The sequence below is a fragment of the Delphinapterus leucas genome, chromosome 12, assembly GCF_059928025.1.
Source record: "Delphinapterus leucas isolate spDelLeu-1000000601 "Yukka" chromosome 12, BTC_Dleu_Yukka2, whole genome shotgun sequence".
Classification (NCBI taxonomy): Eukaryota; Metazoa; Chordata; class Mammalia; order Artiodactyla; family Monodontidae; genus Delphinapterus; species Delphinapterus leucas.
This window is the reverse complement of record NC_143140.1, coordinates 53,712,132-53,729,083: the sequence shown is the minus strand read 5'-3', so window position 1 is coordinate 53,729,083 and position 16,952 is coordinate 53,712,132. Positions and strand designations below refer to the sequence as shown.

Here is a 16,952-nt window from a genome sequence, read left to right as displayed (position 1 = left end):
TTGAGCTTTAGATCTATTTTTGCTTCATCTTGCTCTGGCATTCCCATAGCCTTAAAAAAATTTCCTGCTCATGCTAGAGAATTATGTTGGCCATATTTCTAACTGAAACTTTCTTGCAATTTCTGTCACTTTTTTTTTTTTCATGCAGAGTGAAATACATTCTGACCTGCAGAACCATCCTGGCGGTCTGTGACTGCATTTATGTTCACCAACCAGGCCACACCACGGTCTTACTAGGACCCCTGTAGTGTATTCCCCTCAGTAACACCTTAAGTGCATGGCTCCATAAATACTCTGCGTTTCCTTGCCCCCAAGTCTCTGCTCCCAGGAGAGGGACTATGGTATAATAGAATGTATTATCTGTCTCAGAGTACCTCACAGTATCTCAGAATATCTTCTTCAGTCAGGATACTCGTGTGTACTTGCTGATGGTGCAGTGGTGGTCGTAGTGCAAGGTGCATGCACTTGGGAGCTGAGCCGACTGTATGAGTTTTCCAGGGAAGCTGGAACAAAGTACGACCAACTGGGTGGCTTAAAACAACAGATATTTATTCTCTAGCAGTTCTGGAGACTAGAAGTCTGAAATCAAGGTGCTGGCAGGACTGCGTTCTAGGGAAGCATCCTTCCTTGCCTCTTCTTAGCTTCTGGTGATGCCTGGCAATCCTTGGCATTCCTTGGTCTGTAGACAGATCACAACAGTCTCTGGCTCTGTCATCACATGATGTTCTCCTTGTATGTGTCTGTGTCCAAATTTCTCTTTCTTAAGAGGGCACTGGTCATTGGATTTAGGGCCCACCCTCATCCAGAGTGATCTCATCTTGACTTAATTACATCTGAAAAGACCCTATTTCCAAACAAGGTCACATTCACAAGGTCTGGGTGGCATGAATTTTGGGGGGAATTATTCAACCCAGTACACAGACCATGTTTAAATCCTTGCTTTATTGCTTTCTTAAACTTAAGTTTTCTCATCTGTAAAATGGGATGATGATATCTACCTCTTTAGGTTGTTGAGAAGATTCAATGAAATGAAACAATATATGAAAAGCCCCAGTACGGTGTGTTGTAAATAGAAGGTGCTCAACAAAGGAAGCATTCTTCCTTCTCTTCCTCAGTGGCCAATAACCGTGAAGAGGCCCTTTATACATTTTTAAGGGTCTCTTTCTCTTGGATCAGCGTTGTTTGGGTTGAACAATGAAATTGCCAATGCCCAACGTGAGACTTCACACAATGTACAAAATCACTGTGTCCTGCAGCTTTACTTAGGATGGTCCTGAGGTCACTTAGCTCCTGGTCACAGTTGTGACCATCCTTGCTGCCCTTGCTCATTCCCTGTCCCTCAGAGGCTCAGCCCTTGCTGTCCTTGGTGCTCTTTCAGGACAACCACTCAGTTAGTGGGAGCAGAACTGGCTTCCATTACTTATCCTCAAGGTTACTGTGGGTTGGTACTAAGTCCTAAAACGGCTGTGGTCTGAGAAGTTTCAGATTTGAAAAGTTTGTTGTCAGAAAAGACATAATTGGAAGGCCTTGAACTTGCCTTCAGTCTGTGGTTCTGTTAAAAGTAATTTCAGTTATGTCTTTCGAACCCAGCTCTTGTTCTCTTCCCATGTTTCGTTATGAAGAATAATGAGGATTGACATTGAGGTAGTGTAGGCCAATATAAATGGAAGCAGTGAACCTTGGAATCTCAGATACAATGATAACTTTGGTAGCTGAACTATTTTATTTTCCTTTTCAATTTTATGTTCTGTATTTTATCCAGATATGGTATCAGTAAATGACAGATAGCATAAGACACCAAAAATTAAGAAAAATAAAAAATTCCCAGTTAAAAAGTATGAAATAATTGTCTTATGTGTTTGGAATTCTGAGGAAAGTTTGCACACCCTAGTAGTAAGAAGAGGATCTTCAGCTTTCTCTTGGCCATTGATTATTCATAATTTTCCAGATGGGCTGAGTTGGTTGGCTCCAGGCACTGTTGGGATGACTTTATAAGACTCTGCTATGTTCTGTAGCCAAACCATGTGAGAGGAATGAAATCAAGGACAAAGTGTGCAACAGGAGACGCTTTGGAGTTCTGTCATTAAATGATATATGAGCACCTAGAAATAACACATATATTCTCTTGTATATTTCCTATATTTATAACTTTGCTCTTTCTTTTGCAGTAAGGGCACTTCAGAGAATTCACAGAACCAGAATTTAATGTGGAAGATGGCATTTAATGGCTCATGCAGTAGCATTTGCACATGGAAGCCCAAAAACCTGAAAGGAACATTTCAGTTCAGAGTAGTAGCTGTAAATAATCTGGGTTTTGGTGAATATAGTGGAATCAGTGAGGATATTATATTCGTTGGAGGTATGTTATCATGTCTGTCTATATACTAACTTATTACACAAAGGTTCAGAGGTAAAGATAAGTGAATTCTTAGCATTAGCAGTAAATTGGGTGAATGTATAACTTCACAAATCTATCATTGAAACTATTGAACTATTCATTTCATCTGATGTGATCTTCCTAAAACATCAAGATCGGCATGTCCTTTTTCTCCTCAGTAACAATCAGCTAATCGTTAGTGCCCACCACATCAAGTCCATGTTCCTAGATGGATTTCCAAGGTTGTCCACAGTCTGGTTTTTATCCAGCTTTATTATTCTGTTCCTGGTACTCTCGTCTGCTACACAACAGGCCTGAAACTCTACTTCCCGATATCTATATCTTCCAATGGGTAGCCTATTTTTGTTCATAACATATTACCTTTCTAATCACATAGGCTAGAAATCTCAGTACCATGTAGGATTTTTCCCTCTATTCGGCCACCAAGTTCTGTTGATTTTATTTTCTTGATTTCTGTCTAATGAGTTCGCTTCTTCCTATTCCTACTTTGACTTTCCTAATTTAAGCTACCATTTCTAGCCTGTGCTCTTGGCTTAATCCTAGTGCTGACAGTTAATCCAGCTGCAGCACAATCTGGATCACTTCACTGCTCTCTGAAATGCTTGAAATGGCTCTCCATCCACTGCCTTCAGAATCAAGTACAAGCCTTTCTGTGGCATTTAAGGCCTTTCGTGACTTGCCCTCCGATTGTGGTTCATCTTTCCTGATATTTATCCTTATGCTGTAGCCATGTCAGACTGGTAAAAATCTTTCATGACACTGGGTCCTCAGCCTTTGTTTCCCTCAGCCTAGAATGCAGGCTTGTCCTTAGCTGGGATTTCCTTTCTCTCACTTTCTGTCAACTGAAATTCTTCTCATCCTTCAAGGCCTAACTTTATTTTATTATTATTTTAAAAATATTTTTTTATTAACATCTTTATTGGAGTATAATTGCTTTACAATGGTGTGTTACTTTCTGCTTTATAACAAAGTGAATCAGTTATACATATACATATGTCCCCAAATCTCTTCCCTCTTGCATCTCACTCCCTCCCACCCTTCCTATCCCACCCCTCTAGGTGGTCACAAAGCACCGAACTGATCTCCCTGTGCTATGCGGCTGCTTCCCATTAGCTATCTATTTCACGTTTGGTAGTATATATATGTCCATGCCACTGTCTCACTTTGTCACAGCTTACCCTTCCCCCTCCCCGTATCCTCAAGTCCATTCTCTAGTAGGTCTGCATCTTTATTCCCGTCTTGCCCCTAGGTTCTTCATGACATTTTTTTTTCTTTTTTAGGTTCCATATATATGTGTTAGCATACAGTATTTGTTTTTCTCTTTCTGACTTACTTCACTCTGTATGACAGTCTCTAGGTCCATCCACCTCACTACAAATAACTCAGCTTCATTCCTTTTTATGGCTGAGTAATATTCCATTGTATATATGTGCCACATCTTCTTTATCCATTCATCTGTCGATGGACACTTAGGTTGCTTCCATGTCCTGGCTACTGTAAATAGAGCTGCAATGAACATTATGGTACATGACTCTTTTTGAATTATGGTTTTCTCAGGGTATATGCCCAGTAGTGGGATTGCTGGGTCGTATGGTAGTTCTATTTGTAGTTTTTTAAGGAACCTCCATACTGTTCTCCATAGTGGCTGTATCAATTTACATTCCCACCAACAGTGCAAGAGGGTTCCCTTTTCTCCACACCCTCTCCAGCGTTTATTGTTTCTAGATTTTTTGATGATGGCCATTCTGACTGGTGGGAGATGATATCTCATTGTAGTTTTGATTTGCATTTCTCTAATGATTAATGATGTTGAGCATTCTTTCATGTGTTTGTTGGCAATCTGTATATCTTCTTCGGAGAAATGTCTATTTAGGTCTTCTGCCCATTTTTGGATTGGGTTGTTTGTTTTTTTTGATATTGAGCTGCATGAGTTGCTGGTATGTTTTGGAGATTAATCCTTTGTCAGTTGCTTCATTTGCAAATATTTTCTCCCATTCTAAGGGTTGTCTTTTCGTCTTGTTTATGGTTTCCTTTGCTGTGCAAAAGCTTTTAAGTTTCATTAGGTCTCATTTGTTTATTTTTGTTTTTATTTCCATTCCTCTAGGACATGGGTCAAAAAGGATCTTGCTGTGATTTATGTCATAGAGTGTTCTGCCTATGTTTTCCTCTAAGATTTGATGGTGTCTGGCCTTACATTTAGGTCTTTAATCCCTTTTGAGTTTATTTTTGTGTATGGTGTTAGGGAGTGTTCTAATTTCATTCTTTGACATGTAGCTGTCCAGTTTTCCCAGCACCACTTATTGAAGAGGCTGTCTTTTCTCCACTGTATATTCTTGCCTCCTTTATCAAAGGTAAGGTGACCATATGTGCATGGGTTTATCTCTGGGCTTTCTATCCTGTTCCATTGATCTATATTTCTGTTTTTGTTCCAGTACCATACTGTCTTGATTACTGTAGCTTTGTAGTATAGTCTGAAGTCAGGGAGCCTGAAGGCCTAACTTTAAATGAACCCATTGTGATGCTTAGCTGCTGCTCCTTAGGCAAAATGAGCTATTGCATTTTATACACACACAGCCCATTATTCTATACAAAACTGACATCATTCTTATTTGCATTATAGTTAGTTATCTGGAGAAGAGCTCACTAAACCTTTTCTGCAAAGAACCAAATAGTAAATATTTTAGGCTTTCCGGGCTACATTCAATGATCTCTGTAGCATCTTCTTATTTCCAAATAATATATATATATATATTTTTTTAATTAATTAATTTATTTTTGGCTGTGTTGGGTCTTCATTGCTGCACACAGGCTTTCTCTAGTTGTGGTGAGTGGGGAGCTACTCTTTGTTGCGGTGCTCGGGCTTCTCCTTGTGGTGGCTTCTCTTGTTGTGGAGCATGGGATCTAGGTGCACGGGCTTCAGTAGTTGTGGCTCGCGGGCTTACTGGCTCCACGGCATGTGGGATCTTCCTGAAACAGGGCTCGAACCCGTGTCCCCTGCATTGGCAGGTGGATTCTTAACCACTGTGCCACCAGGGAACTCCTTCAAATAATATTTTTAAAATGTAAAAATTATTCTTAGTTCATGAATAGTACAAAATCAGGCTGCTGTGGCCAGATGTGGCCTGCATGCCATAGTTTGCCAGCTCTGGTCCACATGTTTGTCTCCTCTGCTCAATGAAACTATCTAAGAGCAGGTACCATGTTATTATGTTTATATTCCTCAGTTCAGTACTCATGGAATTAAATGTACATGAACATGTTATAGAAGAAATAATACTCCCAACCATATAGTGTGTGAAGACTGAGACTTCTTTGTCCCAAATTCGCTAAAAAGATTATACATGTTTCCTCAGCCATTTTAAAGTAGAAGACGGGGTGGGTATATCCCAATGATGTATTGGTAAACCAGATCATTGGAAAAGAAAAAAAAATAAGAAGAAAACCTTGATTTTGATTTCTCATGGTGTAAATACTCTCACCATGATTGATTTCAAGCTACCGATGGTTTAACAAGTGGCTTGCAAAAATCCAATAGGAGCTAACTCTGGCATATCTGATATATCACTGAGACAATCTAGTTTTACTCTTTGAATTAATTTCTTTTTCTCATTTATTTTATTAGACGGTTTTTGGATACCAGAAACAAGCTTTATACTTACTACTATAATTGGAATATTTCTGGTTGTTACAATCCTATTGACCTTTGGTAAGTATAGTAGATTTAGAAATATAGGTAATAAACTATTTATTTGATCATATTACTTGATTTAATCTCTGAGTTGATTTAACTTTCCACATGAAATAAATTTATAAAGTTCACAATATTACCTTTGGCTATACTTCAATAACCACTAACTCCTGTGAATTTTTTTTTCTAATCTGGGGTAACTTTTATGAAAAATAAATCTGTATTTACACTTCACAGTATACTTTAGATAAAGCTACTTGCAAAGGCACCAACTTTAGCCTTCTTTAAAACAGTATTACAGATTGGCTATCTAACAAGTGTTTTGTGACTTACAGTTTGAAATAAATAAAAGAAAAATGACTCTGGGTATAAAAAAATTGTTTTTTTTATAGGGAAACCAGTGACAATCCTTGGTTGGGATAGTTTAGGTCTCCAGGCAGACAGCCTGGTCTAAAATGAGCAGGGCCTCTTGCAAAAGATCCATTTCTGCCTTATAGCATTCAATACTCTCTCTTGCAGATGTCTGGCCTGCTTGTTTCAAATCCCTGCTCATTTGTAAATGACCAGGAAAGCAGAAGAATTAGGTTAGATAGATAGGAAGCTAGCTATTTCCCACCACTCATTTTTATACTAATGAATTGGTCTTAAAAGTCTTTTTTTTTTTTCTTAAGATTTAATGATGAGAAAATACAGCGACAACTCCCAAAAGGATGATTAAATATTGGACCTATGGGGTTACCATAGTGGATCATACATCCTGCTTCATTCCTATTGTTTCAGCATAATCATTAATAGTACTTCCTTTCAGTCCCCAAAATGTTCTGGTTTGGATTATAAGATATATGGTCACCCTGTCATTATTAACGTATGAGTCCCTGACATGCTGAAACATTACAAAAAAAGACATGATATTTACCGGAAGAGAACACTCAAGCGCATATTCAGGAAACAGTAGTTTCTTCTTTTTTTTCAAAAATAGGGGAAAGTTTAAGGAAAAGTTACAAACATAAAGTTGAACTCTCAAGATAAAGAAAGCCAATATTTTACTAAGTGTTCTAAATCTATATTCTTCCCCAAACTGATTGGAGTCATAAGCTACAAGAGAGCACATTGAAACTTGAATTGAGATTTCTCTTCAAAGATTCCACACCAGATAATATATGGAATATATTATTTCTTCAGCTAACTTGCAAAGCTAAATATTTCAGCTGACCCTGCCAGGATTTTAAACTGTGGTTCCAGGGAGTCTAAGTATTGCACAGCTGATGTTTGTGCCACTAAGCCAGTCCCTCCAGAATTATGCATATGACTGCAGTATATTTGGCAGTTGGCATATAGGCTTGACTGCTTGTCTGCTTTCCTACTGGGAAGGAGTATTACATGAAGAGTCCTTCATCTGACCTTTGCCTGCCTACTTGTACATCACCATTGTTTAAACCCATAACTCTAGTGGATGAACATGAGATAATTTCAGACAAGCTATTGTGCTTTCAAGACATCCTATGGATATCTGACTTTCGCAGGACTTAAAGGTCTTTATTGTACTTGGAACTCAGATTTTTGAGTATAGGTAAGCTAATTTGGTTCTTTTACTTTTAGTAGCAGTGTATGCGGTTTTACCGGTAGGATTATGCGAGCGCATGAGAAAAGATTGAATTATTCAAATAATGAAAACAGCAATTGTTTAAAAATTTGTATTGTGCAGAGGGCTCTCATCAGTCATACTTATAAATACAAAATTGAAGCAAGGGTTTTAAAATAAGCATCGACAGCTTTCACTTTGGTGAGTGGTTATATCTACTGTGCAACATGAGCCTGATGCTGGGAGCAAAGGAAAATAAACTGTAAAATACAATTGTTGATCTCAGGAGCTCGCCATTTAATGGGGGAGGTAAGACATACCTGTACGAAAAGATAAATAGCAGGATATATGTTAAACAGCAATAAAAGAAAATAGGAAATGTAGAAGACAGTGACATAGCCACGCTGACTGAGAGCCACAGTTGGTCTTAGAAGTTCAGAGATGAGAGATCAACAGAGGTTGCAGAGGTCTCGGGAGGCATCCCTGAGGATGTGGGGCCTCATTCTGGGCCTTTAAAAATGAAGAGGGATGGTAAGAGCATTTCAGGTTTGAAGAATTGCATTAGCAAAGCTACTTAAGATCTCTCCCTGTTGTGTGGTCCCTCAGACGGAATTTCACTTGCATAAAACTCTCACCTGTTGGGTACTGAAGCTACTATGGAATAAAGTTCAAATTTTAATCATCATCTCACAAAGCACCCTTGCTCTTTTCAACTTCTGAGCCAATATTCTAGTATTGATGGGCGATCTTAATGATATAATTGTATTTTAATCTTCAAAAGATATTACTTATGTTTCATGATTATAAAAATAATATTTGCCCATTGTATGAAGAAGACAATACAAATCGCCCATGATCCCACAGCTAGGGAGGATCACTGCTAACACTTGGTAGATTTCATTCTAATAATTTTTCTATGTATTTGAGTATGTGTATTATGAAAAACAATGAATATACACTCTTGTACTCTGCATTTTAAAATAAAGCATGCCATTATATTGAAAGCATTCCTCAGGTCTGCTGAGGAGTATAACCTGGACATAACTGGATTCAGAAATGAATTTGTTCACTAATAATTATTATGCAAGTTTGTTTTGGTTTATTTTGATTCTAGTTTATGGGTGATTTTGAGAAATAAGTTCTGATATTAAGTTGCTTCAACTTGTTTATAACAGCAATAAGAAATATATTAAAATTTACTCTGAGAAGTGAGATAAAATGTGATGTGGTATAAGTTATGTGTTTTTATATGGCTTTGTACCTGGATTTAGTTATTCTATTATGGGCATATTTTTTCAATCAAATTCTGTTATTCTATCAACAGTGTTCTTCAGTATAAACTTTAAAAATGTATTGTTAGCATTTCCTAAAGAAAAAGAAAGCAATGTTTTATTTTGTAAATTATGATCTTTTGTCTTTATAGTCTGGCACAGAAGATTAAAGAATCAAAAAACTCCCAAGGAAGGGCTGACGGGTCTCATAAATGAAGACAAAGAGTTGGCTGACCTTCGAGGTCTGGCCGCTGGAGTAGGACTGGCGAATGCCTGCTATGCGATACAGTATGTAACCTGGGCCAGCATTACGGGGCACCTAGATGGAGAGAGGGCAACTCTAAAGAGAGTGCCCATGCATGCCACGTTACCCAGGACTGTCCTGCTTTATGCCCTTATTATTCTGGCATATTCAAAAGTAACATCCCCTTTCACTCTCAAATGTGACCTGGGATGGATGGCAAATTATGTTGTTATTCTATCCTAAGAAAAATAAACAAAAATTAGTTGTTTTCTAGTGTCTTATCACATAGTTTGAAAGTCAATAAAACAAGGAGATAACTACTACGTGGAAGGGAGTAGATGGTAACATGACTGATTCAACTGGAAGAGAAGAATTCCAAGGTCTCTTGTGTGTGCTATTAGGTCAATTTTGTTCTGTTTTCAGAAATTCTATGGTGATTGCCTACAAAACTTCTCTAACATAGATGAGGTTTGAGCTTCCATTGTCATAATTAAAGAAAATATTTAAATGTCTCATTGTACAAGACACTATGTTATGTTCCATGCAAAAAGGATTATATAGCCATTGGCCTTGCTTCTAGAAATGTATTTAAAGACATAAGAACACAGGATGTAAAGTAGACACAGAGGTGACCTAAATCAGCTTTTCAGAGGTGACTTTTCCTGGAGAAAATACACAGCATATCTGATATTCAAGACTCTCTTTTAAAATCTCAAAGCATTTTTAATGCAGATGGATTTCCTTCCCCTCATGATATTCCAAGTGAGAAGCTTGACTTTCTAAAAGTTAACCTGATGGACATGGAGTAATTTTGTGGTCATAGTAAATTTTGTTTTACATGAGAGATCAGGTGTATGAAGTAAAGCAAAAGCTTTTGAGATCATAAGCCCAGCTGTATTTATAACTAATTTGCAATAGCTTTTTACACAAATTGGTGACCTGAAGAAATTAATAACTGATAACTTTAACGAAACAAACTACAGTAAAAGCCTTGAGGCAGTGCACACACAGGCATGCTATCAAAATGAAGGTGCCTAGAAGTGAAGTAACATGTTCTGTCTGGGTTTTTGAAGAGAGAAGGAATATTCTGGATGGTGGAATAGGAACACAGACACATCACTATGTCACGTTGAATGCACTGCAGTGTTGCAAAACCATAAGATTTCTCTTCCTCTTTCTCATACTTTTTCTCTCTCAAACACTAACACCAACACCCACTCGTAAACCATATGCGTTTTGGGAGACCAAAAATATCGTTATTTTCCAGTACGCTTCCAACCCAAGAGGAGATTGACAGTCTTCCTGCCTTCCCTCGGGAAAAACTGACTCTGCGTCTCTTGTTGGGAAGTGGGGCCTTTGGAGAAGTGTATGAAGGGACAGCGGTAGACATCTTAGGAGTTGGAAGTGCAGAAACCAAAGTAGCAGTGAAGGTAATGCTGATCTTTTAACTCCTTGACTTGTTATGTCAACATATTTACAGGGACTTACATGGATACAACTATGATAAAAGAGGAGTGTTCTTGATGGAAAAGATAACTGGGAGAAGGTAGAAACCTGTCCATGGCTACAGAAATCACATTTCCCCCCCATTTCCTACATAAATTCTGTTATTAACAGTTACCTCTGAGGTTACTAATTAGCTAAGACCTGGCAGACAGTCTTTCCCTTCAAATGTACCATAAGAGAACTGGGGTGCTAGGTGCTAGGGCAGATAGTAAATATTTTAGGCTTGCTGGCTAGATGGTGTCAGTTGCAACTACGCAACTCTGCCATTGCAGTGTGAAATCAGCCACAGTCAATATGTGAATGAATGGGTGTGGTTGTGTTCCAGTAAAACGTTATCTATGAAAACGGAAATTTAAATTTTATATAATTTTCATGTGTTATGAAATACTCTTCTTTTTTATAACTTTTTTCAACCATTTAAAAATGTAACAAGTTAATTACACCTCAATAAAGCTGGAAAAAGCAATCCCACTACTGGTCATATACCCTGAGAAAACCATAATTCAAAAAGAGTCATGTGCCACAATGTTCATTGCAGCTCTATTTATAATAGCCAGGACATGGAAGCAACCTAAGTGTCCGTCAACAGATGAATGGATAAAGAAGATGTGGCACATATATACAATGGAATATTACTCAGCCATAAAAAGAAACGAAATTGAGTTATTTGTAGTGAGGTGGATAGACCTAGAGTCTGTCATACAGAGTGAAGTAAGTCAGAAGGAGAAAAACAAATACCATATGCTAATACATATATATGGAATCTAAGAAAAAAAATGTCATGAAGAACCTAGGGGTAAGACAGGAATAAAGACACAGACCTGCTAGAGCATGGACTTGAGGATATGGGGAGGGGGACGGGTAAGCTGTGACAAAGTGAGAGAGTGGCATGGACATATACATACTACCAAACGTAAAATTGATAGCTAGTGGGAAGCAGCTGCATAGCACAGGGAGATCAGCTAGGTGGTTTGTGACCACCTAGAGGGGTGGGATAGGGAGGGTGGGAGGGAGGGAGACTCAAGAGGGAAGAGATATGGGGATATATGTATATGTGTAACTGATTCACTTTGTTATAAAGCAGAAACTAACACCACTGTAAAGCAATTATACTCCAATAAAGATGTTAAAAAAATAAACCTGGAAAAAATAAAATAACAACTAATAAGAATGTAACAACTACTTTCAGATCATAAGCTGTACAAAAATAGGTAACAGACTGGAGTTGGTCCACAGGCTGTAGTTTGCTGACCCCTGGACTACACAATTATTCATCATGGTGTATTTGATGATGTAGTTTTAAGGAAGCCCTGGATACACTCTCATATTTTTATAAAACTTTCTTTTGATCAAAGGATGATGAATCTTTTATGTAATTGAGTAATATCCTGATCACTGCTTGTTAGGAATTCATTGCTTTGAGAGTGGGCTATACAGCCAGAGAAGTTGGCAAAATTTTCTCCACTTCCAATTGATAGCATTTAACAGTCTTTCTAACCTCAACTGGTTTAAACAAGTGTTTCTTTTTCTTAGATAACAAGTTGACTTCTGGCTTTGGTGTAGTACTGTGTCAGGCCAGAGCCAGTATATCTGAAATTCTCTCAACTTTGTACATGTATGGTGCCTCATGGTCTCAAGATGGTTGCCAAAGAATCAAGCATCACATCTTCATTCAGGACATGGAGAGGGGGAAGGATAGTGTTAGATGTATATGTTCAGGAAAGTAAAAGTTCTGCACAAGCCTCTCTCCCCCTCAGCAGTTTCCCCCTTACATCTCTTTAATGAGTACTGAGTCATATGACCAGCCCTGTTTGCAAGGGAGGCTGGAGAATTGGAGAACACAGTTTTTTATGACAAGGGTGCATATTACAAAACAAAACAAAGATTGTCTCCATTAACCCACTGAGCTCACGGAAATGTCTGCTATACTGATTCCTGGCTTGTTTTTACATTGCACAGACTTTGAAGAAGGGCTCCACAGACCAGGAGAAGATTGAATTCCTGAAGGAGGCACACCTGATGAGGTATCGGGGCAGCTCTAAAATAATTTTCCCTTGGTATGGGTAGGAAGCTCTTACATCTGATTGGTGGATTTTTAACATTCAAAATGACCTGACATAACAGATCATGCCCAAAATAAACATGGCTGAAGTTTAAAAGAAAATATGTCTGGAGTGACAAGTATTCTATAGAATCCAGCCTTCTGAGCCTGGTCACAAGCAGTCCTCAGGCAGTCCTTTCTTTTACCTTCAATAAGAAGCATGTCTTGCAAGGGATTTCTGAAGCTGTTCAGCTTTAAATATGCTTATGTTCTCCTAAATGTGTGATAATGGGTCAAGTAGACCAAGTAAGGGAGAGTTCTCTTAAGTACAGTGATGTCAATGAGAATATCCCTGGTCTTGGTAAACTTGTCTTCAAGGTTAGAATTAGTTGATGGTCATGAAAACTACTCAAATACATCTTAATACACCCTGAGGCAGTGGTTGATCGGGTCCCAAGTTGTGGGTTCTGATTGTTAGATTGGGGCTTACTTGCTTTGACCTCTTGAGCAAACATTTGTAGCCAAACCTGAGTGTCTGAATTGTTTCTCTGAAAGGGAGAGAATATTTCATACTTGTCATGACCAAAAACATAATGTTCTAAAATATTTTTCAAAGAAGGACATTAGTTAAAATTACTTTCTTTTCCAGAACATAAAATGCTTAATATAAATATAACTTCTTCTAAAACTCCCTCTGTTCTATCCACATGCCTTGGCCACTAGGGGTTGCAATATTACCTCTGTAAGGCAGGCATGCAGCTGGGTTCTTGGAAAAGGAGGCTTTCATTTATTAAGAGGAAAAAAAAAATCAGGGTTTTGAAGGGAACCAGAAATAAAGAATTGTTCTGTTCCATAAAGATCCTCACTAGATTTTTGTCGTTGTCATGTTATCCTGCCTGTCTCTTTTCGCCTTTTAGTAAGTTTAATCACCCCAACATTCTGAAGCAGCTTGGGGTTTGTCTGCTGAATGAGCCCCAGTACATCATCCTGGAGCTGATGGAAGGAGGAGACCTTCTTACCTATTTGCGTAAAGCCCGGATGACATCGGTAGGAAATGGGGTCCACAGTATTGGTTATGTAATGCAGATAACCTATAAGTTCGTCTTACTTTCCTTTAAATTCAATAGGCTGCAGTTTGGGTTGATGGTAGAAACTTAGAAGACTTCTGTCAAAAAAATTCTTATATTTCCTTCATGTTGGATGAGTCAAACTAGAACCCTGGGCTAATGTCTCGCATCTTCTGGCTATCTGAGCCTGCTCTTAGTATCTAGTGGAAAAATAGGTCCCTCCCTGCCAGAATCATGGTTTCTGAAGAACAGAGAATGTGTAGAGTTTCTCTGTACTTAATCTATCTGCCTTTCTGTCCCAAATTGAAATTTCCAGCCCTTAGTCTTACATTTCTCCCAGCTGACTTTTCTGTGTGGATTTTCACAGGCGTCTCAAACTTTGGCCAAAACAGAACTCTTGATTTCATGCATCCTCCTTCGTGCCATCCATCTGGTTCCTTACTTTTCTTTTCCTACAACCATGCTAATAGGTCCCGTCCACTCTAGGGTCCTGCTAACAAAATGCAGCCCCGATCCATCCTCTCCATGTCCGCAGTGCCTAGAGCAGCATCCAGCACAGTGGACGGTGTAAATACTGTGGCACGTGTGGGGAATGAGGGCCGGGGGTCTCAGCACCTGTGGGAACCTGCTTTTAGGTCTCAGGTGAGAAACACCTGAGACAAAACAAGTAACTAAAATTTAAATGTGTAGTTTTAAAAATTACGGGTTTTATTTCTATTGAAATAAATTTCTATTTCTATTTATTTCTATTTCTAGTATTTCTATTGAAGTATACATTATATAGCTAAAAAACTGAAACGTATGACAAGGTTTATGGTGAAAAACAGGAGTCCTGTGCTCTATCTCATCCCCACATCCCAGGCCTCTGCACATTCCTTCTGGTGTTTACCTCCACTTTCCTAAACGCTCTGCTTATACTGCTGCAGTATAAGTGAGTTTTCAACCTTGGGGGAGATCTATCGACTGCCTACTGCAAGAGGCAAGGATTTAAGCTCTTAGTCACGTACCAGCCTGACCCCACCAGCTCTACACACAGAAAAACTCTGCTTTCCCCATCCTCTGACAGTTACCCCAATTTGCAGATGAATCAATATTGCAAGTTTATGTTACTATGTCTATTTAATTATTATTTGCTAAGTTACTCAAATACTATGATTGTGGTTCTTCTCTTGAGTAGTTTAATAAATGCCCCCCCCCCATTTGCTTAGGTTTCTATATTCCTAAACTCTCTGACAGAATTGTAACCCTTCTCACAATATGGGTATATATATGAGATAATCCAGCTCCTCACTATATTTTTCCTGGACACTTCCCTCCTAGAGTTGATACAGGCGCTTGTCCTCTGGTCTCTACAGAGCTGTTACCCTAGGGGTTTCCTTCACATGTACCTTGGTAATTTCCATGTTGGACCTTTATTTCCTCAATTCCACGGCTTCTTTGTTCTGTTTTAGAAAAGAGAAAGCATGCAAGGCAAAAATCTTTTTTTTTTCATTATGAGGAACTGTTCTTCCCTCCCGCCCCACACTTGATTAATAATTTGGCTGGATTCTAGGTTGAAAATCCCTTTTCCTCAAAAATAAAACCCCTGCATCTTTGTTTTCTAGCTTCTACAATTGCCTTTAAAATGTTTTATGCCATTCTGATTCCTGGACATATGATCAGTGACTTGCTTTTTGTCCTCTCTTTGGAAAATTTTAGGAACTTTTTTTTTTCCCTTATAAATTTATTTATTTATTTAGTTTTAGCTGCGTTGGGTCTTCGTTGCTGCGCGCAGGCTTTCTCTAGTTGCTGCGAGCTGGGGCTACTCTTCGTTGCAGTGTGCAGGCTTCTCATTGCAGTGGCTTCTCTTTGCTGCGGAGCACAGGCTCTAGGCGCGCGGGCTTCAGTAGTTGTGGCGTGTGGGCTCAGTAATTGTGGTTTGCAGGCTCTAGAGTGCAGGCTCAGTAGTTGTGGCACACGGGCTTAGTTGCTCTGTGCATGTGGGATCTTCCTGGACCAGGGCTCAAACCCCTGTCCTCTGCATTGGCAGGCAGATTCTTAACCACTGCACCACCAGGGAAGTCCCAGGAACTGCTTCTTATCTGTGGTACATTTTACTCATCTGGACACTCAGCTTGGAAAATCATCCCTTTTACTTCTGGGATTTTTTAATATTATTTCTTTGGTAATAAAGAAAACTCTTTGTTCCCTTTATTTCCTTGTTCTAGAAATCCTAGTAGTTGGATAATGGTCACCTTTGTTGTATCCTTTTCTTTTATTAGCTGTTTTCTCCTATTTTCTACTCTTTGTATTTTTGCTCTCAATTCTGGTATGTTTCCTTAATTTTTTAATAGAATTTAAAAATTTAATTTTCCACAGACTCCTTCTTATATTTTGACTGCCTCTTAAAACAGTATTCTGATTTTTCCGTACATGCAAAGTCTTCTTTTATCTTTCCGAGGATACTAATCATAGTTTTTTTAAAGTGTTAATTTGCTTCCTGCATTGTCTTGACTTCCTTTTTGCCTCATTGTTCTGGGAGCTGTTTGTAATATGAGAAGCTTTTCTCAAATGTTTTGTAATTTGGGGCTGGTCTTCATATTTAATAGTGAGACCTAAGAATCGGAGCCTATGTCTGTGGCAGCTTCCTTTTGGTTGTCAGGGGGGACCCTGATGTTCCGCTGGGGTCGCCTGATGACAGCACCTGGATGTCTTCCCTGGCATACGCCAGTTTCCCCAGAGAGGAATCTGCTGGTCTCCTGCCTGGGCAATAAACGCCTGAGCCTCAGTCAGGGAGTCGAGTCCGGGAAGAAGGCGGGAGGTCTCAAGGCTCAGGATGAGGATGCTCATTTAATTCCCTTCTCCATTTTTAGCACAGCACCTTAGTATGACTGGTATCTTTGAACTTGGAGTTGCTCTGGTTCTGTGTGTGTGTGTGTGTGTATGTGTGTATGTGTATGTGTGTGTGTGTATGTGTGTATGGGTGTGTATGTGTGTGTGGGGGGGTGGTTTAGCAGAGGAAAGCCTCCTGCTGCTGTGGGGTGGGGATCTAGGGTCTACTTAGCTCTTAAAACAAACTTTTAAATATTCACCTTGCTTTCAGTCCTGCCCCTCAACCCTGCATTCAGAGATACTTGCTACCTCGAATTCCAGAGTGTTCATGCGGTTCTATAGTG

The 16,952-nt window shown here is 39.0% G+C and overlaps 1 protein-coding gene across 1 annotated transcript in view; it reads left to right on the top strand.

The window, feature by feature from the left end:
• Positions 1-16,952, top strand: part of ROS1 (ROS proto-oncogene 1, receptor tyrosine kinase) — a 113,819-nt gene that overhangs the window by 74,989 nt on the left and 21,878 nt on the right. The window contains exons 34-39 of the mRNA XM_089921958.1: positions 2,169-2,359; positions 6,021-6,104; positions 9,092-9,227; positions 10,451-10,613; positions 12,649-12,713; positions 13,648-13,777. Coding sequence (XP_089778084.1) covers positions 2,169-2,359; positions 6,021-6,104; positions 9,092-9,227; positions 10,451-10,613; positions 12,649-12,713; positions 13,648-13,777 — 769 coding nt within the window. The remainder of the gene's footprint in view (positions 1-2,168; positions 2,360-6,020; positions 6,105-9,091; positions 9,228-10,450; positions 10,614-12,648; positions 12,714-13,647; positions 13,778-16,952) is intronic.